Here is a 24,482-nt window from a genome sequence, read left to right on the forward strand (position 1 = left end):
ATCGTATCGTATTTGATAACATCATCCCGCTCTAAATCTGCCAGATGCAGACGAAAGAACGCCTGCTACATTATCACCGGTCTAACCACAGTTTTGTTCATGTGGGTGCTGAATAATTTAAGGGAGTTCGGCCGTCAAGTAATTGTGAACAGATGGGACGCTTTTTATTTCCCTTGCACCACTTGTAAAAATTAGTAAAACGCTGCAATTTGTTATTTTCAGTTTCTCAACCGGGTGTCAAAAATAAAAATCAGATCAGCCAATCGGTGCTTCAATTGACCTCAAGCGCGGGAAAACTGATACTGGTAATATGGTCGCAATTCATTTTTTTGAGTAAGGACATATGGGAAGTCTTTAAGATTAGTCACTTGGAATAATGAAATTGAAAAATTTCCAATGAGTTCAATTGAAAATTTCCCAATGCGTTAAGCAACCATTGCTAGGACGACTGGCTGCACATGAGCGTTTCTTTCATCTTCATCCCCTCTCACGCTTTTCGTGAACCACGCGTGCTGCTCTTCGCGGCGGAGTAAAAGACGTTCGGCGTTAACCGGCTGTAAATGAAAGTGTCTCCTTTCACCTCTATTCTCAACTATTCTTCTCGCGACCCAGCCTGCCGCCTCGCTGACTAACGGACGCTCGGTGCTAATTCGGTGCTCATTCGAACAGCATACGAAACTGTGGACCCCTCAATAAAAATTAAAAAATTCCTACCAATATTTTTTCACATCGTTCAATGCCTGTAACACCGTCAAGTCTTGAGAATATTTTAAAAGTTAGAACCCAGCCAGCAACTACAGAGGTAATTATTGTTTGTAGCTTGAGATATGCCTTTCGCTTCCGTTCTCAGGACACGTGACGGTTAACTGTTAATTTCGAGTGGCGTCTACTTTCGAATATTCCAATGGTTTTGTTACTTTCCTAACATTACGGTAGTCGTGGTGCGCTCAAGGGTGGAATTGTGGGTTAAAAGTTCTCCTTTTCTTAGCCCTCTTAGATGTCGGCCAAGCTTTTTTTTCGATTTTATGCCACAGACATTTTTGGCACTTCATTGTAGAACAGGTTTTGTTTTTTAGTTTCCTTTGGAAACACAATGGCCACGTTTTGCATTCAATTAGATGCGGCCACTTTAGCAGATAATTGGAACATCCAGTGTTTTAAAGATAGATGAATGTCTAGACACTGAGTTGTGAATTCCGTAAATTTTTAATCGTGTCCGTATATTCTCGCTCAGGAGAAATTCTGCAAGAAAAAAAATAAGTGATCTGATGTTTTATCGACTAAGCAAATGATAACTTACATTGAAGGAATTCAGATTGGGTTTTTCTTAAAGTGAAAATAAACAAAAGACAAAAACTGAAAATTATGTATTCAATTGCAAATAAAGTTCGCAGCTGTCTAATTCAATTGGAGGTATGATAGATATGTGACATCCACATGACACGATTAAGACTATGAAATAGATTAAAATGTCACCGGAATGTCACGCGTCAGTCGCGTAGCGATTTCGAAACAGATAGCAGCGCTAAAGGAAAGAGTTGTTATTAGAGCTGGTCTCAACGAAAAAATCGCTGCCACAATTCTGAGCCATTATAGAAACGTGTGCTGTCTATCAAATGCCGTCATGTCATCGCCTTAGCGGGAGAGTCGTAAAAGGCGGAGTTACAGCGGTCATTCAGCGGTCGATGATGTCATAACAGCAGACGAACAAACGAGTCATTTTACAGTGGCTTTCAGTTGGTTGCGACAAGTCGCGGAAAACGCTGCACTCTACTTCGGCTTAGCGCCATGGACGAGACAGATCTACAAGGCAACGTCAATTCGCTCGAAAAAAATCAAAAGAGAAAACGCATTCTGGATGATAAAGGTAACACTATCGAATCTCCTTTGTTAATTTTGCTGTATTTGTATTAATCAAAGTCAGGTCGGGTTGCACGCGGTCAAAACTCGCGCTGTTTGTGTTTTCGTCGCTAGCTTGAGTCGCAGCCGACCCGATCGATGAGCGAAATTTATTGAAATTTTCAGTCAAATAGCGGTCATATGCTCCGAATGCGTCTCATTTCACTTGAGTTTGCAGTCAGAGCCGTTAGCGAGTTTATTGGCGGCAGTGACCGGTTGCCCATCATGTCATGAACAAAGACAAAATATACGGAACGTTTAAAGCTAAAATCATGTGACGATAATGACGGTGTTTTGTACCTCATGTGATTGCATTGACTAGAAATTAATTGCGATCTTTATTGTACTTTTCCACGCTCTCACGGTCTCAAAACGTTAGAAAGCGCAAAATTTGAGTGATGTATTCTCTCTAAAAATGTTTTGCGGTGTCCTTTCTGCATCAAAAACTGCAATTTTGTCCCGTTGTGGTACCTAGTTGTAACCAGCAGACATTAAGGACCAATTGCTTTTTTCGGTGCGGTAAGTAGCTTTGAAATGCAGACTATTCTTTAGTATTATTCTTAACTCGAAAACGCAAAACTACGACCCAAAATCTAATTCGATTTTTGTAAAACAACTGCGTATGGTCACCTTAGGAAATCGGTGTTGACAAAAATAGTTCGAGGTATCATTAGCATCAGTTTCCGGCTTCAAATGGATGAAAATGTCAACATCGAGCCGGTTAATTATATGAGCTATTTCTTCTCCCAATAAACAGCGTTGATTTAGACTGAACTGTAAAACCTGAAAATTAACTGAAAAAAAGGAGAACAGCAGTAGACGTGTTACGGATGTCCTCAGCCGACTAAACTATATTGAATTTTTAAGATATAGCACAACGCCTTAGTTTGGTGACTGACATAATAAGAGTATTCTGTTTTCCTTGTATGGTCGGGTAAAACAGTTTTGGTTTTTATCGCAGAACCAAATGTTTTTAACACCTTACTTTTCTTCTGCAGCTGTCTCCAAAAAATATTTTTGTCATCAAGATGTTTTGCCGTGGACTTTCGTTTACGTTTCAAAAATTTACTATATCTCGCTCTCTATATGGAATGCAAACATCAAATGTTACCAGAAAAAAAACCAATCGGACAATTTTTTTAGAACACCCCGCTAAATTTCGAGCCCAACAGGGAAAGTGTTGCATTCGAAGAGGTTACTCGCCGGTAGAGAAATTACCGGTTGTTTTTCTTTTTGTTGATATATTTTTCGGATGACTGAAAAGGTATATTTAGATCAGTTCACACTCTTCCTGTTTCTATTATTGCGACTGAGCAACGCTTGCGTCGTGCGCGGAGTCCGGCTTTGTTTGCTTTGTGATTTAGAAAACAACAATGCTGTCAAACTCTGCCAGAAAATTGCTTTTTCATCCAACAACGTTGGTCAAAATAGAAGGCCAGCTCAAAAATCTGAGGTTATCTAAGTTACATCCCACGCAACCCATTCCTAACTGAGTCGAAAACGACAACAACCAACAGCGTACAACCGGGAAAAATTGGAAAGGTCATTGTCAGAAAGAAATTATGATAGTGAAGAGCCTTTTTTATCTGATATTTAAGAAAAGTAACATGGACCATAACCAAGCGGTGAGCAATATGTGAATTGTTTAAAGGAGAAAGTAATATCTAATACCTCCAATCTAGAAGTAACTTTTTTCGCCATGATCTGAAATGCCGCTAAATAAAGCTGCTTGATAAGGTTGAACGGGTTAAAGCGGAACAACATGACGCAACTGAAACAAATGTTGTTCCGTTTTGTTCGCTCTGCATTCTGTGTTCCTTTTCAGTCCTACTGAAACACTTCAACAAAAATTCGTTACCTCTTTAAAGTAAAAGGAGTTTTGCCGTGAATTTGGTAAATAATCGTATTACAGAACGAGCCGTTTCTCCTTATTGTTTTGCTGTTTGTGCCCTTCGTGTGATAAATTGAATTAACACTAATTCTTTGACACCGTGAAAAAGAAAAGGAAATAGCGATAAAACTTAAACAAGGAAATTTGTTCGTCAAAGGAATGATTTAAAGCAGGAGATTATTTTTAAAACGATCGCAGTGTTATTCAACGCAAGTACATCATGAGCCATTTGAATATGAGGGTTGGTTCGGAAAAAGAGTTGTTTTAATCCCCCTTTCAGTTTCATTGTTTGTGAAATAACCTCAGAAGTAATACCTTCACGAAAGCAAATTTAAGTAAAGTTCATAAGGTTAGATTTGTTCCTGTTGAAAACCATTTCAGTTTCGAATCTACGATAATATTTTTACCTCCTAATCATGCAAGTTGAATTAGTAGAAAATGATCTGAAAGGTCACCTTTAGCTATATTTTCTACAGTAGTTATTTCATCTCGTTGTAATACTAAAACCTTATAACTTTTATTCGACAAATAGTTCGATTTATCCAAAATAAATACATCATGTATTCGTTGTAGATTTTATTTCCTCTCTACGTCAAAAGATATAGTTTTGCTTTCTTTCAGTTGAAGTCCTTGATTGATATTGGTCGGATCAAATGTCTCCATTAGCTATTTTCCCCGCACAGATGTTCGCAGATAGATTAAAACTAAAAATTCTAGCGAAATTTCTACTCCAAAACATCTTTTTCAAAACAATAATGTGACAGCGTGCGATTGAGATATATTCTAGATCCTTTCGAAGTGATTCTTTTGCAAGAGGGTTACTGATCTCCATTTATTTAGCTTACAGAAAGCTTCAAGGGTCCCCAGTTTTTTTTTTGTTTTTTTTTTTTGAGTGATTTTAAGCACTTAACCAAGCGGCTCCTATCTCTCTAACGCCAAATCTCTTTATTACGTCCATTAACTCCTGCACGAAACGTTTGCAACGCGTATCAAGGATAAAAGTGCACTTGCCACGGCCACCTTGTACAAGCGAGATTAGCCTCGAGCACTTTGTACACACAGGCGCTCCTTTCTGTCTCTGTACTGCCATCAAGCTTAGGCGTGGCCTTTGTTAGCAGCAACGCACCTTTTTTTATTTCTGCATGTAAAACAAGAAATACAAAAACGCAGCAAATTTCCTTTGCTAATTCGTTCAAATCGTGACTGATTGCTGCCTTCCGAGCTTCGCAGCAGTTCGAGGTAGGTGATTTTAATGTGGATATTCCGAGAAAGTTCGAATTTGGACGATAGGAAGTAGCCCATCGCACATCGAGGTTTTTGACTGTAATGAAAAATTCTGTGGCGTTTTGAAATTAGGATTTTTCCGCAGAATCTTAATACTTCATAGTATGGTAACGAGAAACTATATTTCAGTAAAACTTCCTTGTCTCCATCACTTTGCGATCAATTACTTTAATCTAATGGAGATGTTGCCAGCTTTTCGGCGCATTATCATGTTCGTACATTAGAAAATGAATATGCTCTTAACATGCCAAAGGTGTTTATACCTGTTAACAAAATTGATCGAAAAGGACAGTTAAACAGTGACAATGCTTCTGATTTGTAATGTTGTGATAATGACACAATTTGCATAAGCAGAGGGAAAAAATTGAAAAGTTTTAGACAATAAAGAGTTAAACAGCACCCAACTTTAATATCCATCTCTTTGATTTTTATTGATGGCTACTGTAATGGCATTGAAACAATTCATATTGAAGGAAAAAAAACTATGAGAAGGCGAGGAGAGGCAAAAAGTACCCATGGCAAATGAGCTTAAATCTCCTTGTCTGCTAGACATTTTCTGTAGTCTAAATGACACCTTTTTAGGCGCAAAAGAGGAACCTTTTATTTCCCAGAGATAAACACTAGTTTGGAATGACTACTTGCCTCAAAATTTTGTTTTGATTCAAATTGTAACTTTTTTGTTTGACTTCCCGTATTACGCACCACTTACCAAGGCACGCGGCAAAACTCTTTGCAAGACTGCAGATTTTTGTATCAACCATTTGTGAAACAAACTAACTTTTTTTTAGATTTAGAAGGCTATAGACCCTGATAACTTATTAAAAACCGCAGCAATATGTTCAAAAATTAACTCTTCAATTTTCGAAAATATTTGTTATAATGATCCATCAAATTTTTTTTGCTGGCGCGCGATTGGTCTGAACGGAGCACGTGACCAAATATCCCCCAACTTCAGCCAAGCGATATTCCGCAATTTTTAAACCTTACTTCCACAAGGAAAAGTCTTCGTATCAAATTTAATTCAAGATGAGAGAGGGTTTGGTATTGTTACAGAAGATGGGAAATCTTTTTTTGTTCATAAAGTCGTACCAGACAACACTCAAAAGAAAACATCTCCGCTGCATATACAGTAAGCTGTTCGTACACATTTTTCCCGCGCGTTGCAGAATATTTGAAGGAAAATAAACATAATAGCCTCTATTTGCGCGAAAATATGTATGGATATTTGTGCGCGGACATTATCTGCTTCGCTCTCGGAAAACTGTTTGCATCTTGCAACAGATGATATCCGCGGACAAATATCCACATATTTTCCCGCCAAATAAAGGCTATTTTTTATATTTGATTGGAACTTTGAACATGATTTCAAGCCTGGAGTTTCCTTTTTTTTTCGCTTTTGTTGTCGTTGATGTTGTTACCGTGTCCCCTTGTTTAGACTTCGGAGTTATAGTTGAAGTTGTGAGAATAAACACTCTTCAACAAATGCTAGTATCAATTCGAAAGTAGCAGAAAGAGGAAGTATAAAAAAAAATTGACTCATGCAAATATGAGTGGTGTTGAAAATTACCTAAATGTCTTGACTCGGAGCGGAAAGATATAACTAAGACTTTGTAGTTTCAGCATTGCTGTTTATGCTCACTATTTTCTGAAATTTCTGGAGCTTTAAATGAAAGGAAATTTAACAAAAAAATTCCATCAGTAATGCCTTTCATGCCCACTATTTCCAGCAGTCCGGATCTGCAACGAAAGAAATTAAACCTGAAAAATTCTTACAGCTGAAGCTGCGAGCACTGCTTTGACCAAAAAAATCAAAACCCACAATAAACATGAAAGATACAGATGGTAAATTTCTAAGGCAAATTACGAATATTTGGCACTGATTAAGTGAAATGACAGACTTTTAAAAACAACTTCTATCATATTTTTTCAAACCGTGGATGTAACCATACGCTGGGTCAGTAGTTCAGATGTTCATACTCTACCAACAAGGGACACAGATAAAGTTGCGCCTGCAGTCCCCTGCTTTCAGCGGTACTCTGTCGTCAGAGAGCCAGATCAGGAGGACTTACAATCTTGAGTTTCAAAGTCTATAATGTAACGATCTGGAGAGTGCTAAATATTCTAACGATTATACAGGACAAATTCATCGTTGCTCAGCTGTTATATTTACAACTTTTGCAGAAACTTGTGCGATTCGTGAACAGGAGTCTCCATTCACTACTGATACCTTTGAACAATGAAGTATTTTTTCGTATTCTTTATACGTGTTGATAAGAGATCATGCCATCATGGATATGCCAAAGCCTTTTTTCTTTGATTACCTGCAACACCATGCCTTACCTACAGTACATAAGGTGCCAAATCATTACGTATGAGCTTTGATTTTCTTTGCCCGAGGCAACTGAAAAATAGCAACTATGAATCACTGAAAGTGGTAGACTGAATTTCAGCAGTACTCCAAGCGGTGGGATCCTGGAGAATGACAGGCTGTACGAAATATGATATTTCGCCACGAAAACTTAAAAGTTAAACCGAGAAACGTTTTTCTAGTCACATGGAAGCACATAGATTGCTATAGGGGCAAAGTAACTGATATGGTTCGAACTAACATTAATACTCCTCCTACTGCTGCTGTTGTAAGGTGCCTTTTCAAAAACTGAATCTTTTTCTGTAATTGAACTTTGGAGACGTTAGATATTTCTATTTTAAGATCTAAACGGCAAATAAACATTCCTGTCGTTGTGAACCTGAAATTCAGATGGAACAAGCTTTTGTTACTGCAGTATGTGAATTGAGTGCTCTGTTTACATTCAGCTTATGTCCTTATACACTGCCTTGAATCACTCTCATCAGCGATCGTCCGCTATTTATTTATCTACTGATTTATTCATATTGTTGTCTATTTATTCACTTCATTTTTAAATACTATCCTGATTAGATGTCTGACTGACGGACGGGCGGACAAATTGATTGAGAGATTGAGAGATTGACTCACGAACTTGCGGGGTAACTGATACACAGACGAAATAACTTACTGACTGACTGACCACATGAATGACTGACTTATTGACCAAATGACTCAGTGACCGATTGAATAATTGAGTGGCTGACTAACTGACCCACTGACCAGCTGAGTGTTTCACTGGCTGACTTTGTTTGAAGATTTCTGACTGCTGGCTGATTAGTTGACCCATTAAATGATAGACCGACGGACTAACCTCCAATTGAATGCCATGCGGAATGTTTTACTGACTGACTGATTGGCCAATCGAGTAACTGCCTAACTGACTGACTGGCTCCTCGACTAATTGCCTGAATGACCCACTCGCTAACTTTATTACCGATTGAATGACTGATTAAATGACTGTTTGACTGCCTGACTTACTGACTAAATGACTCTTTAACTGATTGACTGTCTGACTGACTGACTCATGGAAGTGCTGCTTGACTGACTGATGAAAGGATTGTTTGACTGACTGACTGACTGACTGATGGAAGGACTGTTTGACAGACTGACTGACTGATGGAGGGACTAAAAGGGTACGTTTCTAAAGAAACTATGGTGCTGCGTCGGTGGGAGAGTATAGCAGGTAATTTAGTGTTAACAACTGAGTTGAAACCTCAGTCGCTCTGACGAAGGGCTAACGCTCGAAACGTCAGCTTTTTTACCCTTTACGGTGGCTAATTTACGTTTTCAAATCAGTTGTTAACACTAAATTACCTGATGGAGGGACTGTTTGACTGACTGACTGATTTGGGGACTGTTTAACTGACCAACTGTAGAACTGTTTGAGTGACTTGGTGTGTTTCTGACTGAGTGACGGAAGGACTGTTTGACAGACCTAGTTTGTTTCTAATTGACTGACTGACTGAATGAAAGAGTAGCTGACTGAGTCACCGGCTGTTTGGCCGACCGAGGGGCTCTGGTGCTTCTGGTTCTTTTTTTAAGATTTTTGCATTCACCCGCGCACTGCTTTTCAAGGAGAGTTACATTTCATTTGGTGTAAAACTTTTCACACCAATTTAGTTTTCGTTCCACCTTGCGTCAGATTGTTCTAATAGATCGATAACAAATGTCTTTGCAACGTTTCCTATGAAGATGTCGCATGTCTCTTCTTGCTAATAATTAAACTTTGCTCTTGGCGCCATTATTGCTTCCTCAGTCTCGTGTTTGGTGAGATATTTGATCGTTTTACAGTTTGTGCTGGTTCGGTTATCGTTATTCAATCTTTAGTAAAATAAATTGAAAAATAATGAAATTTCGTTTTTACAAAACATTTGAATTACGTTATTTGCATTAGAAAACGGCTGAATGGCGCTCGGCAAATTCAATTCTCGCTCTTTGCTGTTTTCCGACACTTAAGTCGTAAATTTGTCATATTTAAAGTTTGCGTAATCATGAAGTTTTCCATATATCCATTAAATAAATATGAAAGTATGCATGCGTCCTGCAAGAAGATTCGGGCATAAGCTTTCATTATTGGAGACACAGACTCGCGTTCATAGTTTAACTCTGTGAAAGCTTTTCTGTTAATGACAAGATGGTCACCTTCTTGGAAATGTCATCCGAAACTTGTTTAAGTGTGTTTTGTGATAAGGTTGTTAAATAGCTGTTTGTAAAACTACAGCACTTCAGGTCCGGGCGGAGCAAGGTTTTGCGCAGGATCTTAATGGGACAGTGCTGTATTTGTCGACGCTATTATCTTGAACCATGATGTCTAGAGAAAGAAGTTCTTTCTTGCACTTTGGAGATCGAGAGTTTTCGCGTTGGTTTAATTTTACCTGGGAAGGTATGATAAAAAAGAAAAAAAGAAAACCAGCATAAAGGTTTTTTTGGTTTTTTTTTTCTGCTAATACCGTGTAGCTTAGCCAAAGCAATCTTTGTAAATAGACAATAACTTTGTGCTTTTTACTATTGCGAACTCTCGCTAAGAACACCTTTTGATTTCATTTTTGTCCTTTGAATGGAAAAAGGTCATCGTAGATTTGTGCATCATCAGATTAGAACACACTGCATACGTTAATATCGTCGAATGATCAAACTCTAGTTCAAGTTTTATCGTGCAAATGGCTTTGTAATTTTTATCATCCTGTAAATCTTCATCACTTCCTGTTTTCTCTTCATTGCTTATCCACTAAAGTAAATTTTTTTCTTGGTTCCTTTCTTTATAAAGTCTGTTCTCTAATTCACAGAAGGATGATTCAAAACGTGAGGTAACTCTCTAAGGGTTTCGTTTTCATTTTACCATTTTATCAGTTCTTTTCATTTTTGCGTGTTCATTGCCTATTCTATAAAGCTGACACTTCCTTTTTGGCTTTCTTCTTTGCAAAGTCTGCTCTATTATTAGAAAAAAAAATCATTCAGAGCGTGAGGTAACTCATTAAAGGTTTCTTTTACATATTACCCTTTTACCGATTCCTTTCATTTTTGCGTCTTCACTGCTTATCCACTAAAGCGGAAATTTCCTTCTTGGCTTTCTTCTTTTCAAAGCCTGTTTAACTATTCGCAGAAAAAACGATCTGAAACGAGAGGCGACAATTAAAGTTTCCTTTCATTTTACCAATAATCGATGTGTTGTCATGGTTTGCCTACACTTTTTCCTAACTTTCCTCGCATCTTAAAATTTCGATTCGCTCCCTACATTAGAAAGGCTCTTAGTGTTTTAACCATTTGATTGGGCAAGATATCTGCGCTTGTCACGAGCGTAAAACAAAGTAAATTCTGAGACCCCATGAAGAATTGAACCTCAGACCTTCAGATTCCTCGCTTCTATTTTCTACCACTGAGCCACAGAGATTCTACGGTGAGCCATGCCATTACTAAATTTGATTCCTAGTAAGGACTCAGAATCGTTTCTTTGTTCTACAAGACGAATGAGCATCTTTCTCTTTTCACCATCTTCCTCTCTATAACATGAAACAACCTTTTTTTGCAGCTTGTGAGGTGTGTGGTGATCGTTCCACTGGGAAACATTATGGAGTGTACTCATGCGATGGGTGCAGTGGCTTCTACAAAAGAACGTCCCGACGAGCGGAGCCCTGGCTGTGCAAAGGCCAGGGACATTGTCCGGTGGACAAAAGCAGTCGCAATGACTGTAAAGCTTGCCGGCTCAAGAAATGTGTCGAGATCGGCATGAATTTAGACGGTGAGTTTTGGACTAATTTCTAGTCCGCTTGCATAGAAACGAATGATACTCTTCGTGATCAAACAAAATTTACAATAAGCGTCTTTTCAATCCCACCTAACATTTGGGCAGACTATGTTCGTCTCTCGTTTCTTAGTACCTGTCGTCTTTCATTTTTCTTTGCCAAGCGCTTCGCTTTGAAACATCTCTCAAAAATTTTTCGTTATTGAATTGATATTGAGAATCTGGTTAAGGTGTTCGGAGGGGTAACAGAGTTTTACCAGTATTTCTGAAACTCGTAGAGAAGGGTCAAAGAAATCAAAATGTGATAACACAAATGCCCCTTTTTTAAGTGACTAAAGACGAAAAGTTTGAGAAAACCCCTCTACTTTGTGTAGCTCGATCAGAAACTTGTTTCGATCGAAACGGTTGCTATCTGTGTATTTGTGTATCTAAAGATGAACGGAAAATGTGGCGTATTTGTTCAGTTTTCGCTTAAATAATTCTAACCGATCATATTGTTGTTTAAAAACTTAGATTTGTGCGCTTTTCAGGTGCGTGTCAAGCGAATTTAATAGTATGTTTTAGTCTCAATAATTTTCCATTTAAGTGGGATTTTTTGGTGACTTTCTGGTTATTGATTCCGTTCATAAAAAAAAATAATGAAATCTCCGCTGATTTGAAGCGCTTGGATTTGATAGATTTACTTATGTCTTCACAAGATTCATGCTCCTTTCATTGTGGGCATTTTGGCTGGCGGAATGAATAAATTAACCAATGAATCAATCATTGTAGTTGAATCAAAGCTTACTGTTGCCATTATGAGTGAGTGTTAATGCACACACTTGATGTCTCTGTTCTTTCTTCAGAGCACGGTTTTATTCTATCACCCTCTGCTTTTTAGTAATTAGTACTATTCACTTATTTTTTGGTTTTATATGTGAAAGGCTGGTGACAGCTGTTCCCAAGTCTTGTTTAAGTGGCACGGAAAGTGTGAAATATGAAACTACAGAAGATATAGAATGAACACATTCATCTTATCTTTAATACAAGATAAAAATGGAAAGCGGAATCTCTCTTGTTCGAAACTTAATGTAATGACTTCGCGCATTTTACCCCTAACTTACGATCCGCAGAAGGGAGTTTAAGGCTTCGAATCCATGCAAAATCAATGAAGGGAAGATTTAAAAAATACTTTAATTATGGTCTTCATGTTAAGTCGATTTCAAGCTGACTTTCATTTTCGTGAGCGCTACAGATTAGCACCTAAGAGTAGGCGTCAAAGCAATTTCCTTTTCTATAAAACTACAATTTGCAGCAGGGATTGTGATTTTAAGACCTCGAGGATATAGTCTTGATAGCCATTTGATTTTTAATGATTTGTGTTATAACAATCGTATTTCGTTTCCTCTGAAGCTATACAAAAGTGAATCTCCTGCTTCAACACAAGGTTTCTTGTAAGATGTTACTTGAAGGGTGGAACGTTACGAGAGAAGGAACTCTTCACATCATTAACCACCTTGCACTAACTTTCCCCCACACCAGCATGCAAGAGACCTCAATACTGGTCTTATCCTCTATGAGACGCGCAAACATCATTGTGTTTAAAGACTTGACGATTCAAAGCCAGTCATATAATCTTTCTTAAAGGACCGTTGGCCTTAATTTTTTTATATGCTGTTTATATCGTTATTCCTTTCAAAATCGTAGCTTCGTCAAAGAAGAGCACTCAAGCAAAGATGTGATCCTCGTAGGTGGACTGCAATTTTAGTTATTGCAGAAAGTTGCTTGAAAAAATTCAGGCTTTGACGGGTTTCGAATCTGTCCCATCCCTCCCATCCCTCCCAGATTCTAGTCGGGCGCAATTTCCTAAACTGAGCTACGAAGCCTCCGTTTGGGAGCGAGGCAAACTCTCGAATTTTAGTTGGCAGTTCACTGGACACTGATGTGGTGACTGAATTAAACTGTAGAGTGAAATTCAACTGAATTTTTTTGCGCCTTAGAGTTTCTTTACAAGCATGATATCATATTATTCCCGAGAGAAGTACTTTGAATTTCGTCGACCTTCATTTGTTCAGTGTTTTTTTGCATTTTCCTAGTCAACAGTCCCCATTATAATATTTTCTACACTGCATTGTTTTTTTTTCCATATTAAAAGAATATTTATGAAGTAAGTGATTTGGATTTTTAGTAGAGACATCGACAGTTTGGTAGATTTTTGAACTATAGTGTATTCAATTGATTATTTTCAAACTACAAAAAAATCAAAGAAACATAACATGGTTACAAATGTAAAAACGATCAAGAAAAGACAACAAAAGCGCGACAAATTTAGCGTACTTACAGAGTAAGTACTTACTTAACGAAACTTCTACTCTTAGACCATTCAAAGAGTCCCACAGGGGATAATTAACTAAAATATTTCGTAGCGGTATAATAATGTGCAATATGCAAAACAGGGGGGCGGTTTCTAACGAAACTGTAGTGCTGCGTCGGTGGGGAATGTTGCAAGACAATTTGGTTTTATCGCCTGAGTTGATGATGTAAATTTGCCACTATAAAGAGTTTCTAAACCTAAGGTTTCTGGTGATAGCCCTTCGTCAAAGCAATTTGAGTGATATTTTATGGCAGACTCCATACTGGGGCTTATTTTCGGTGGTGACAACAAACTATTAAAATATCTCGTCTGGGACCTTAAATTGTGATTATTAACAGAAGGACTTCTGTCTTTCACAGGTGTGTATCGCCGTTCAAGATTGAGTGAAGAACTTATTCAATCACCTCCTTTAGATGGTTCAGCAGTCAATGCACAGAGTGACATGCGCATTGAGGGGTCACCATCACCGGAAGCTCTCGGTAAGTTACTTCATTGTTGTTGTTAGTGGACAGTCTCTTCGTGCATCTTTCGTGCTTTCCAAACTTCCCGCGTGCTTCATATCTCGATGAACCCACGCTGACGTATAGACCAATTGCTAATTAATTCATAGTATATTTGTTCCTTCTCTCTTACGCTAAAAGCTTCCTTATTTGTTTTAGGTTTTCCTGTTGCGACCTCGCAAATAAGGCTTGCCCAAATAAAAACAGTAATGGTTAAAACAGAAGAGCAGCCAAATCAACAACAGCAGCAACTTACAGAACAGCAAAAAAATACAGAAGAACAGCAACATACCACAGAAGATATTCAGAAAGCACCCTCAAGTCCGAAATCTTACGACGAAACACGAGACGACGAAGTTGTCGCTCGGCAACCAAACGGAAATCCTTCGGAAAATAACAATCACTACAGCCCAATCCATCGGGCTTCTCCTTACACCACCCCACTGACGTGTTCACCCATCCCTAGCCCTGTCAGGGTGTCCTTAACTGTACAGGGGAGTGGCACAAACATCCGTCCTGGTTTATCCACAACACCACTCTCTTCGCAAAGATTCCATTCCCCTATATCGTCAATTCATCAGAACGGATACCAGGGTTCAACCGCCTCCTTTCCTAAGCTGCCTAACGGAGACGCTGCTATCAACAGCCATCGAATGACATCCACGGCTCTTGTGTCTTTCAGGAACGTCCAAAGGCACTTAAAGCCCTCGCAGATAGGCCTATCAGAGCTCCATCAGGCGGTGGAACCTCTTTCATTTCACACCTCTGAGCCTCTCCATGACGCAGCTGTACGTCTTCTATCGGTGTCACTGAGGTTTGGTCGTAGACTTCCTTGCTTCAGGCGCCTGCCTTTTCGTGACCAAGTTATCCTTTTGGAAGAAGGATGGAGAGAAATGTTGCTTCTGGATTCAGTTTTCTGGATGCTGTCACCAGGAGGTGTTACTGAGGCGGAGAGCAATCAGCGACGTGAACAAGAATTTAAGAACATGCAAGAGGCTCTTATGCCTTTGAAATCACTAAAGTTGGACAGCTCTGAGTACGCATGTCTTAAGGCTATCATCCTTTTCAGGACAAGTAAGTTAGCACTTCGTTAGCTTGTTGGAGGTGAGGTGGAGGGAAGGGGTATTGTTTCGTTTATACCGTCTTATATTGCAAAAGAGTTCTGTTGTTTTAAATTCGCAATCGCTTACTTGAGAAAGAATGATATTTAGGAAGATAGATATAAGTTCTCTAAAAAGCTTCATGTGATCAACTCCTAGCTTGAAATTAGCTTTAAAAAAGTCTGTGTATCAGTAAACGTCCATCTATTCTTGACTTAAGGTTTTCCATTGAAGTTTTGTCCATCAAAGGAATAATTGACATGAAAGGGATTTTATGACGGAAGGGGAGTTTAGGCTGCTGCATGGTGGAATTTAATTAGCATAACAGTACTAAGTACAACAAATGATATACGATGTAACGCAGAAGGCTGCACTTGAGGGCGAAGATCATTTGAAGCATCATCGCCACCTGGAGATTATGGGAACAGACATTGTATGACCCTGGCTGAGAGAGCTTTATAAAGATTTCCTCTCATGATTTGAAATATCCACATTTTGGAATTTTGGGATATCAATTTATATCTTTGAAAATTCATGTACTTTCTGATAAGTGAGAACCAGTCGCCCGGGCTGCTTTCCTCTTGCATGCAAAAGTTCTGGCCTAGCCTGTTCCAGGCACACAGTCAACGGATACGAGCGGAATAGGGGGTGAACAAAGTAGTTTTGTGGATTTCGGAGGTTTGATGGCCTCCTTGTTTGTTTCAGTTCGACATTCCCGCTATGCTTCGACCACTCGCTGTATATTTCTTCTTCCCTGTGACTGCTACAACAAGCATTCCTGTATTCTCTAAATGTCTTTTCTTTTAAATCTGTTTCATGTGTTTCTTGGCAGATATTCAGGGTCTTAAAGCAGCAGATCAAGTCGAAGAACTTCAAGACGAGGCTCAGCTTATACTTGCAGATTACATTTGGTCCAGACTTCCGGCTCAACCGGCTCGCTTTGGTAAAATACTTCTGAGTGTGGCTGCTCTGCGCAGTCTCGCCGAGAAACCAATTGAACACTTGTTTTTCAGTTCTGTTCCCGCCAAAGACATGTTTGAGTCCATATTATCACAAGTGATAAGTTCTAACTGAATGGTTACTGAGGAAATTGACGTCCTTTTCTTCTCCAGATGTAGGGTTAGAGTTTCGCATGCCTGATTTTAAGGCTAACTGGTTTTATATACGAGTAAAGTAATTTATCTTGAGTTTTCTTGCAGTAAGTAACGCTTATAGATACGATTTTCCAGACATCTTGTCCGAGCAACCAACCAGCCAAATAATCAGGATTACAGGATAGAAAGGTTCTGCCATAATCTTTATCGTTCGTGTGGTCGAGTTTTAGACGAGGATATTGCTCTTTTATGTTACTGTGGGAAATAAATTGCTAAAAGAATAATTTTTAAGCTATTATACGGTGACATGTGGAAAATAATACAATCGACTGTTTTGTGAAAACCGAAACGGTCAGGAGAGAATTTCTGAGTATTACGAGCGCGTAACAAAGGGCGTGGTGGCTGTCATGAAAGTGCAATCTAACGAATTGCATCTCAAAAGGTGCTTCGAACTGTGCTGGGATGAGATTTGCTCCACTATATTTAATAAAGAGAGGGGACAACCTCGTTTTCTGAACTTTCCAGCTCTAAGGTTTCTTTAATTTTTGTGTTATAATCATTTTCAGTGTAAAATTAGTCAGCGGGAAACGTTTTTATTTTCTATGGCATTAACTCTTTTACTGAAACAGTTGTGTTCTGTAATCAGTTCAAGAGAATTTCCAGTGGTTTTTAATACACTTTGCATTATATTCTGAGCTTTGACGAGTTTATTGAAGGTTCGTCCTCGATGACAAGCAACAAATTTACAAAAGAAAATCAGTATTATTGTTATAAGATTATTAAGACACGAAATTTTATGTCATTTTATCCTGAGTGTAAGTAAAAGGGATTTTTTCACCCACAGGATCAAGGCACTTTCCGAGAGATACTTTTACATTACATCAGTGATCTCACGCTACATGACTCCTAGTTGAACATTAATAACAAATTAAATTACATAAAATTTCTAATCTCTCAATTATCACGATAAACATGTTTCAGCACGAACTAGCAAAATCTCATCAAAGAGACGTATTGAAGGCTTGCTAGGTAGGGTCTGGCGAATGATGGATGAAAAAATCAAACGAAATTTTTGTTTTATTTGACATGTTTCTGTTTCAGTTGAGCAATTTCAATTTTGTAAAAGCAACAGTTCGAAGGACGGGGACATGAAATCAATGGAGGTGTATAACAAACGGAAGACTTACAAACAGAATTGATCACCTTACATTTGGATCGGACAGGCAAATGTGAATAGTGAATAATGGATTTCCCGAACTGCAGTTATAATCTTTACCGATCCCTCAGACTAGTCTTTCATACTTAGTCTTCTTGACAGCCAGAACGATAAAAACTACGCCTATTATGACAAAGATGCCGCCAATCACAGGCAAGGCCACGAAAAAACCACAAAAGAGTTGCAGGCTTCCCAATACCTGAAACAATAATTGAATGTCACACGGGCATTGGTCAGTTTGGCACCTTAGGCAAACTCTGGCAGTCCTAGATAAAGTTGCGAGGATTTTTTGAGAGGAAGGGAACATGATGTCAGGTGCTTACGTTCAAAGCTTCAATGTTCAGTTTTGTGTTTTTATTTTAAAAAAATCATTTTATCTGCAGCAAAAAAGTCTTATGTTAAGATGAATTTTCCCGAAACACAAACAATGAACTTAACATTTTTCAGTGCTGATAAGGGCTCCACGGCGCACTAGAGGGTTTGATCCGCGCTAATGCAGTATACCTACCTTTGAACGGAACTCCTTCGAAGTCATTGCATCAATACTTGCTTCTTTTTCTGTCCACAAGATTGGTATCATCTTATCTTCATAACTCACATTTTTAGTTTCTGGGTAATATGGGGACAGTGACGAATTAGCGATGATTTTTCCGTTCAGCTGGTAGCGAATCTTAAGCTGCATTGCTGTTCCAGATATTGGTTCAATACTAAGCTGTAAAAGGAACAAAGTACCTGGTAAGATCTCTCTAGGCTGGTTGACCAATCCCATTATATTATTAAGAGTGTTTTAAAAGGCATTATAGAAAACCACATTTAGATCATTTTCAGTAAACAAAACTTGTCGATTATGATCTACATTCAAAAGACAAAAGCCTCGCCACTCTTTGTTTTTTTTCTCGACGGATCCTCTCGGAATTCACATCCTCTCCCTCGCCCAGCACAATGCTGACGTTTCTGTCTCTCACCTTACAACTGCAGTGTAACATCGATCAATCGATCAAGGGAGGTGGGTGGATGGAGATGGTTTAAAATTGATTGAGAACTTCTGAAATGAAAGGGCTTCTTCACGGAACAAGATTTTTCTCCAAAGTGTTAAGAACCCTGGCTAAACTTGTATGTTATACTTCATCGAGTAAGGTGTAGATATTTATACTCACAGAAGATCCATATTTTTGTTCGTTGGGAACGGGAAGACCTAAGTCCCCGTACAAGGAATCTTCGCCGTAAAGGAATCCTGGAAGGCTGGCGTAGATGGGAGCTTTCAATACTCGGCTGACATCAAAAACACCTTTGGTAAACACGGTCATATTATTTACCTCAACTGCAGACTCACTTATCACATATCTGTGCATCGGAATGTCATCTATTTTGACATCTCTTTTGTAAGTAATGGGAACAGCCATGCGAAATGTTGATACGAAAAGCTCGTATTTCTTAGCCGCTGGAGTGTATATCGCGGAGCAAGCTTTCAAGTGTTTGACACCTGGATATTGATACCCATAGCCTCGAACCCTCAGCTGATCGGAAGATGCATTTGGGTAGAAATCCTTGTTAACTCGACTCTTACCATTAATTGCTAAAAGAGAGAATGAAATAGAACGTATACATTCAGTGATTGGTCGGTGCCTATGATCAATTAGAGAGCACACGCAAAGCTAACGTCAGGTAATATTTTTCTCTTTTCTTTTTCAACACGACGGAAAGTTTTGAAAATGTGCTCCAATGCTCTCCGAGTATATATGCAGGAGCTGTTTGGAATCAAGAAATCACAAAGTGTTTTTCCACGTCTACAGCTAGAATTTGGTGGTTCTTTAGTGTTGAAAGTTCTTAAGCTTATTGCCTATTATGGAAAATTAAGACACTGATACATTACGTTTATGCACAATACTCAAATAAGAAATGTCGCAAGTTTACCTGCGTAACTGAATGGCTCGTCTGACTCACACGTGTACAGGGTCGAGTTCCCTCCCGCTTTGATCACTTCTTTTTCGCTGGTATCTAAGTTGATTGGGCCTGGTACATGTATCCCTAATGGATGACCCGGTAACGGCAGTTTTATCACGTAACCATGAGATAATTCATCCTGGCTTCGAGTTGTTGTAAGCCCGTAGTTATTATCATCGAGATACCAAAGCACATACTTGGACAACTCTATTATGAATTCGCCCACAGCTCTTAATATAATTAAGAAACTTGGGCAAAAAATACATGGAACAGGAAAACAAGATGTTATCTTGTTTGGGCACAGTATTTTTCTTACGGACCTAATCGCAGCAAGTTTTTCCCCTTCACCTTTCTGTAAGGCTAGTAAGTTCAATGCAAGACCGCAATCTTCAGTTATGTTTCCACTTCGGCATCTTTTCAGAAGCTTTGGATGATCAAATGGTCCAAATTTGGAAGGATCCATCAATGCACCGTATAAACCGTTCATCTCCTTAAGCGTGTAATTTTTCCGCAGTGGGAAAAATTTAGGAACCGAATTGAGCCAAGAACCAAACGCTGGATAACATGATGAGTTCAGAGGCAGCTGATTGTGTGTTTTTCCCATTTCAAGCAGAATAGAGGTCTTGTTTAGTTTTGTCGTTGCACTGAGTTTTAGGAACAGGATGTTCATTATCATCGGAATGAAAGCGAAGCTGAATTCCCATGCAGATCCAACTCTTTGCATTATACCAAGGTAACCAACATTCAAGATCGTTAGCTGATTAAGAGCAAAAGAAAAGAGACCAGATTAACAACGAACTAACAACAATTAGAGTTATATTGTAGAAGTTGCCACACTTTCGGTATGTCTCCTCTGTGGGATAGAAGTGAATCACTTCCAAAGTTGATACCGATTATCAGTAACGAGCACTGTGGGAAGAATCAGATATAAATGAAACTTATCATGTTAAAAAAAAGATCTCACATAAGAAGACGAAGATGAACATAAACTTAATAATCAGCTGATAAACAGGTCATATTTCCGCTTTTATGACAACTCAAAGCAGCTTACAAAAACTAACAATCACATAGAAAACCAAAAGATGCTTAGATAAACGATCTACCTATCTTGAAAAGCTCTTCCAAGCTATTTAATTTATTTTCATTCTTTTTAGTTTTTTAAATGAATAAGCACGAGTAAATTTTTTACTCTAACAAAATTGATGAAAGAGTAAAAATATTGTGCGAGCCCGTAGGGTGAGTGCAATTCATGGTCTTTGAAAAAATTTATAAGTGCTTATTCATTCCAAATTGCGCGAGAATTATGCAGATGCAAAGCGTGCGCATCAAGTGCAAAAATAATTTATTCAAACCCTGCAAGTGACATCGTGCGTTCGGTCAAAACAATCACGTACGACCAAAACAATAATATACAATGATATTTTCACATCTTTGAGGCGAAAAGAAGTTTAAAGGCCGGCTAAATAGTTCAAGGAATTGTTCAGTCTGAGTTGTTACTTCTTTGCACTGAATTAACCCTATTCTGCATTGAATTACCTGAAAACTGTACTTATCTTCACCAATCAGAACTGAGAAATTTTTTCGTATATCTTATTACTATTGTAATGATCAAAGACACTTTAGACAACAAACCTCATCGCTTTCTCGGCATGTTGGACATTCTTTCTCTGTAAGTGTTCTATTAAATTTGGCTCGTTGAAATGACTTGCTTGTAATTGTTCCTTTGCCAAACTTCACGTCAATTTCCTTCGATGTCATACTGTAAACATAAGGACCCTTTTCGCTGAGCTGAAAAATATTGGATAATATTCTTTGTAAGGTCCGTACTGAAGATCAAATATTGTTCCATTTAGAGCCGTGGGAAGGGAAAAAGGGGAGGTAACACGGAGTACGGGATCTCCCTCCCAATACCCCATAGCTAAAAAGGTTGGAAGATTTTTTCTACTCATCAGATATCTAGTGTGGTGCAATGAGATATGCAATGAGACATGCACTGAGATACGAGTGATGCATCAGATATCAAGTGTGATGCAATGTTAATGTCCTGACTTGCCGGCGTACTTGTACTTTTTTAACTTACGATGATATGTTATGAATAGTAGAGCTGTGATGAAACGATTAGAAGACCCACACTAGATTTTTATCGGCTTAGATGATTGAAATCGAGGTTTCAACCTACCTCAAGAGGTCATGCTTAACTTTTTCTTAAAATTTTTTGCTTAGTAGTTCTCTCCTTTGCTGGGTCACTCAGTCACTCAGGAGTCTTAGCTTGAATCAAGACACCACACTTATTCGCACTTTATTGCATAACATTTGTTCCTGTTTTTGTTTGTTTATTTTTTTTACGTACCTGTGGTTTCTCTCCTCGATAAAAAAATCCCATTTTGTTTGTGATATTCCAGTAGTAAACTTTTGTTAGAAAGTGACTCGGATTCCCCTGTACAGTGAATGAGAAAGATTAGCTCAGGGAAGACGTGAACCCTCTATTTTCATTGAAGAAAGAGAGCGCAAATATCGAGTTTGCTCATTCTCTCTCACTTGCGGGTGTACGCCGCGGAATTTAAATAGGATGTTCCGCCTGGGTCTTCAAATTCACGCCGTTTGTCTGACCAGAAACGTCTATATTCTACACTCCACTCTCTTTTATCGACCTGGCGTGTGATATTTATCCTTGTTTTACGGCCCTTTTTTATGACAAAACAGTTCGAGCTGATCTGTATTCGAGGTCAAAGTCGAAGTAGTTGTTTGGACAGAATACTTTCCATAACAATGATCATGAACTAAGGCATGACTTAGTAGGAAACTAAAAGTGATTCTTTCGAAAACACAGAGATGATCAGAGTTTGACATGAAAACATTAGTTTATCGGCCGGCAAGCGACCGAGTTGCTTAATTGTGGTCTTGAAAGCGACATTAATGCCTTATTTAGTTTCGGTTATGCGCTGTTAATGAACTTATGTAAATTCAAATATTTTGCATTTTTAAATTATTCTTTACTTAGCGAGAAATATAAATTTACTGAGTTCTGAGATGTAGTGCTTGGTCGAAAAACAATGCTAAAACCGAGCCAGTTTTATGACAGCTGTCACCTTTTTATGCAGTTCACATACAATGATAATCCATTTCTTACGAACGTTTCTAGGAATGATAGTTTTGAAACAAAAATCTAGCGAAAGTTGCTTGCTTCAGTTTCGACTCGTTATCACCAACCGAATTTGCGGGGGAAAAAGTTAATTGTTTCAGGAAGCAACCGCATGTTTGTATAAACAGAGAACATTTGGATATTTTGAGCCTTACCGTCAGAATTTGTTGTTTTTTATGATGTTCATCTTACCTCTTGAGTGTAGCTGAAGGCAATATTTCAATCATGGAAGAGACACAAATTTCACTCACCAATCTTTTATAGCCCGGACTATCCTTGCTGTTGACACATATCGATTCCTCAACTTTCTTCAGCACCATATTTGGTGCTACAAATCCAATGACAAGGCCAAGGGCTATCAGAGTGATTCCTGTCAAAAGTAGTATCATTCCTACCACTTTCTTCCGATGCATGATAAAGTTTATCTAGTCCCTCAGTTTCTTTTCTAGGGCTGGCGAAAAGACGATTTAGATTTCTTGCAACTGTGTGTTAACAAGATATTAGATAAAAAAGTAGTTAACTTTGGCTTCTTCTTTTATCGAAAAGGTACGGACCTCAAAGGTTTTCAATTACAGGCGATGAAATTAGTATACGAACAAAGCGATCAGGCACCAGCAGGAAGCTTAACAAGTTCTTCCTGTTCATTCCTAAACCCTTTAACTCCCAAGATATCATAATTTATTCTCCTTACTGTCTGCCATATAGTTCTTGTGATGTTAGTTTGGAGAATTTGGCATTGGATCAACTAATAATCCCCTAATTAAGAATTTGTTTTGTTTATTCGCGTCACTTGTCTGCTTGATATTGTATTGATTTTGTTGGGAGAAATTCTGTCTTGGTCACTCATGGGAGTTAAAGGATTAAACTATGCAAAATAACCACACAAAAAAAAGATTTACGTGCGACGTCGTTTATTGGAGATTTTTCTGGTTTTCTGAGAGACCTGAAACGCTGACAATTAGTCAGTTCCGCTTCATCTTCGCTGATATCCGGGTACCAAGCGCTATATACTTGGTTTATTTCTGATGTGATGCCCATAACCTTTGCGCTTCTTTCATTTTCTGGCGAGTGTTTTGTTCATGACATGTGACTCAATCTTTGTTCCTTCAGAGAGCTCCGTCAGCTTTTTTCTCCATTATTTTTCTGAACTGTTGTAAGACAGTCAAGTGGCAGTTCCATTTTTTCCGTCACGGTGGCAATGCCGGATAAGTACTTAATCATTGACCCTAAGGGAAACAGCGCACTCTGTTGCCTAGAGAGTCTCAATGTTCCTCGAGGCGAAACCGAAGTAAACATGTAAGGCCGACAGAAAACAAAACTTAGTGCCTCCCGAGGCGCTAGTCATTACTCGTTCTGCTATACCATCCAGCTTAAGAATGAGAAAAATTATATATGCAGGTCACCTTACGACTTTATTCAGTACAAAAACAACAAAAAAACCCAACTGCAATTTAAAAAAATCGAAGTATCACAAACGTGAAAAACTTCTGTAGAAAATAAGGAGTACACCTTTTTAAAATTGATTTTACCAATAATAAAAAGAACCCGACAATTATAAAAGACATAAGAGTCGAAAGATAGGGCAACGATTCGAGGCTCATTTTTTTCGCGAGTTCAACGAGCCCAATAGTCCATACCACGTGCTGGAAGCAACCTTGCGTTTGGCTGGCATTCTGATCAGGGGGAATTAGTAATAACTCTTGCCACTTTATCCTACTAAAATCATGAAATTACACGATGGGAATTCTCGCGAGCTGAAGTCTTTTTTTACCTGAACAAGGTTCTAGAATTGTCGACGGTACTGCGGTACTGTTGAAGTATCATTACGATCTTATCACTCTCTATGAGTATTGGTCTAAATGTGTACTCGTAAATGACTACAGAATTTACAAAAAAATGGCAGAAAAAGT

General features: G+C 38.5%; 2 protein-coding genes across 6 annotated transcripts; one reads left to right on the forward strand and one right to left on the reverse strand.

Annotated features, from left to right (window-relative positions):
• The first annotated feature begins 1,482 nt into the window (after positions 1 to 1,482).
• Positions 1,483 to 16,794, forward strand: LOC113676046 (nuclear receptor subfamily 2 group E member 1). 4 transcript variants are annotated; one of them, XM_027192661.2, is made up of 5 exons: positions 1,483 to 1,867; positions 11,011 to 11,220; positions 13,936 to 14,055; positions 14,236 to 15,150; positions 16,009 to 16,794. In XM_027192661.2, exons 1-5 carry the CDS (start codon positions 1,789 to 1,791, stop codon positions 16,248 to 16,250), a joined length of 1,566 nt encoding a protein of 521 aa, XP_027048462.2. In that variant the 5' UTR covers positions 1,483 to 1,788; the 3' UTR covers positions 16,251 to 16,794. The 4 variants fall into 4 exon arrangements, with proteins under 4 accessions (XP_027048462.2, XP_027048465.2, XP_027048466.2 ...); XM_027192665.2 differs by having other exon boundaries at positions 1,499 to 1,867; positions 14,236 to 15,180; positions 16,009 to 16,185; XM_027192662.2 differs by lacking the exon at positions 1,483 to 1,867 and adding an exon at positions 9,700 to 9,864.
• A 167-nt stretch (positions 16,795 to 16,961) lies between these two features.
• LOC113676047 (uncharacterized) lies at positions 16,962 to 23,287 on the reverse strand. Of its 2 annotated transcripts, none has more exons than XM_027192666.2 (7): positions 22,824 to 23,287; positions 21,781 to 21,867; positions 21,063 to 21,218; positions 19,401 to 20,187; positions 18,644 to 19,062; positions 17,995 to 18,198; positions 16,962 to 17,685 (listed from the first exon to the last, which is right to left on the reverse strand). In XM_027192666.2, the coding sequence occupies exons 1-7, from the start codon at positions 22,983 to 22,985 to the stop codon at positions 17,554 to 17,556; spliced, it is 1,947 nt and encodes a 648-aa protein (XP_027048467.2). In that variant the 5' UTR covers positions 22,986 to 23,287; the 3' UTR covers positions 16,962 to 17,553. The 2 variants fall into 2 exon arrangements, with proteins under 2 accessions (XP_027048467.2, XP_089069856.1); XM_089213730.1 differs by having other exon boundaries at positions 22,765 to 22,848.
• Positions 23,288 to 24,482: the final 1,195 nt, after the last annotated feature.

Source organism: Pocillopora damicornis, chromosome 7, assembly GCF_964200805.1.
Source record: "Pocillopora damicornis chromosome 7, jaPocDami1.2, whole genome shotgun sequence".
NCBI lineage: Eukaryota > Metazoa > Cnidaria > Anthozoa > Scleractinia > Pocilloporidae > Pocillopora > Pocillopora damicornis.

Coding starts and splice junctions, on each gene's coding strand:
- LOC113676047 (XM_027192666.2), bottom strand. CDS start 22,985: ATGCATCGGAAGAAAGTGGTAGGAATGATACTACTTTTGACAGGAATC. Junction 21,868..22,823: donor GTCCGGGCTATAAAAGATTG/GTGAGTGAAATT, acceptor TTCACTGTACAG/GGGAATCCGAGTCACTTTCT. Junction 19,063..19,400: donor CGAGCCATTCAGTTACGCAG/GTAAACTTGCGA, acceptor TCTCTCTTTTAG/CAATTAATGGTAAGAGTCGA.
- LOC113676046 (XM_027192661.2), top strand. CDS start 1,789: ATGGACGAGACAGATCTACAAGGCAACGTCAATTCGCTCGAAAAAAAT. Junction 1,868..11,010: donor ACGCATTCTGGATGATAAAG/GTAACACTATCG, acceptor CTTTTTTTGCAG/CTTGTGAGGTGTGTGGTGAT. Junction 14,056..14,235: donor ACCATCACCGGAAGCTCTCG/GTAAGTTACTTC, acceptor TATTTGTTTTAG/GTTTTCCTGTTGCGACCTCG.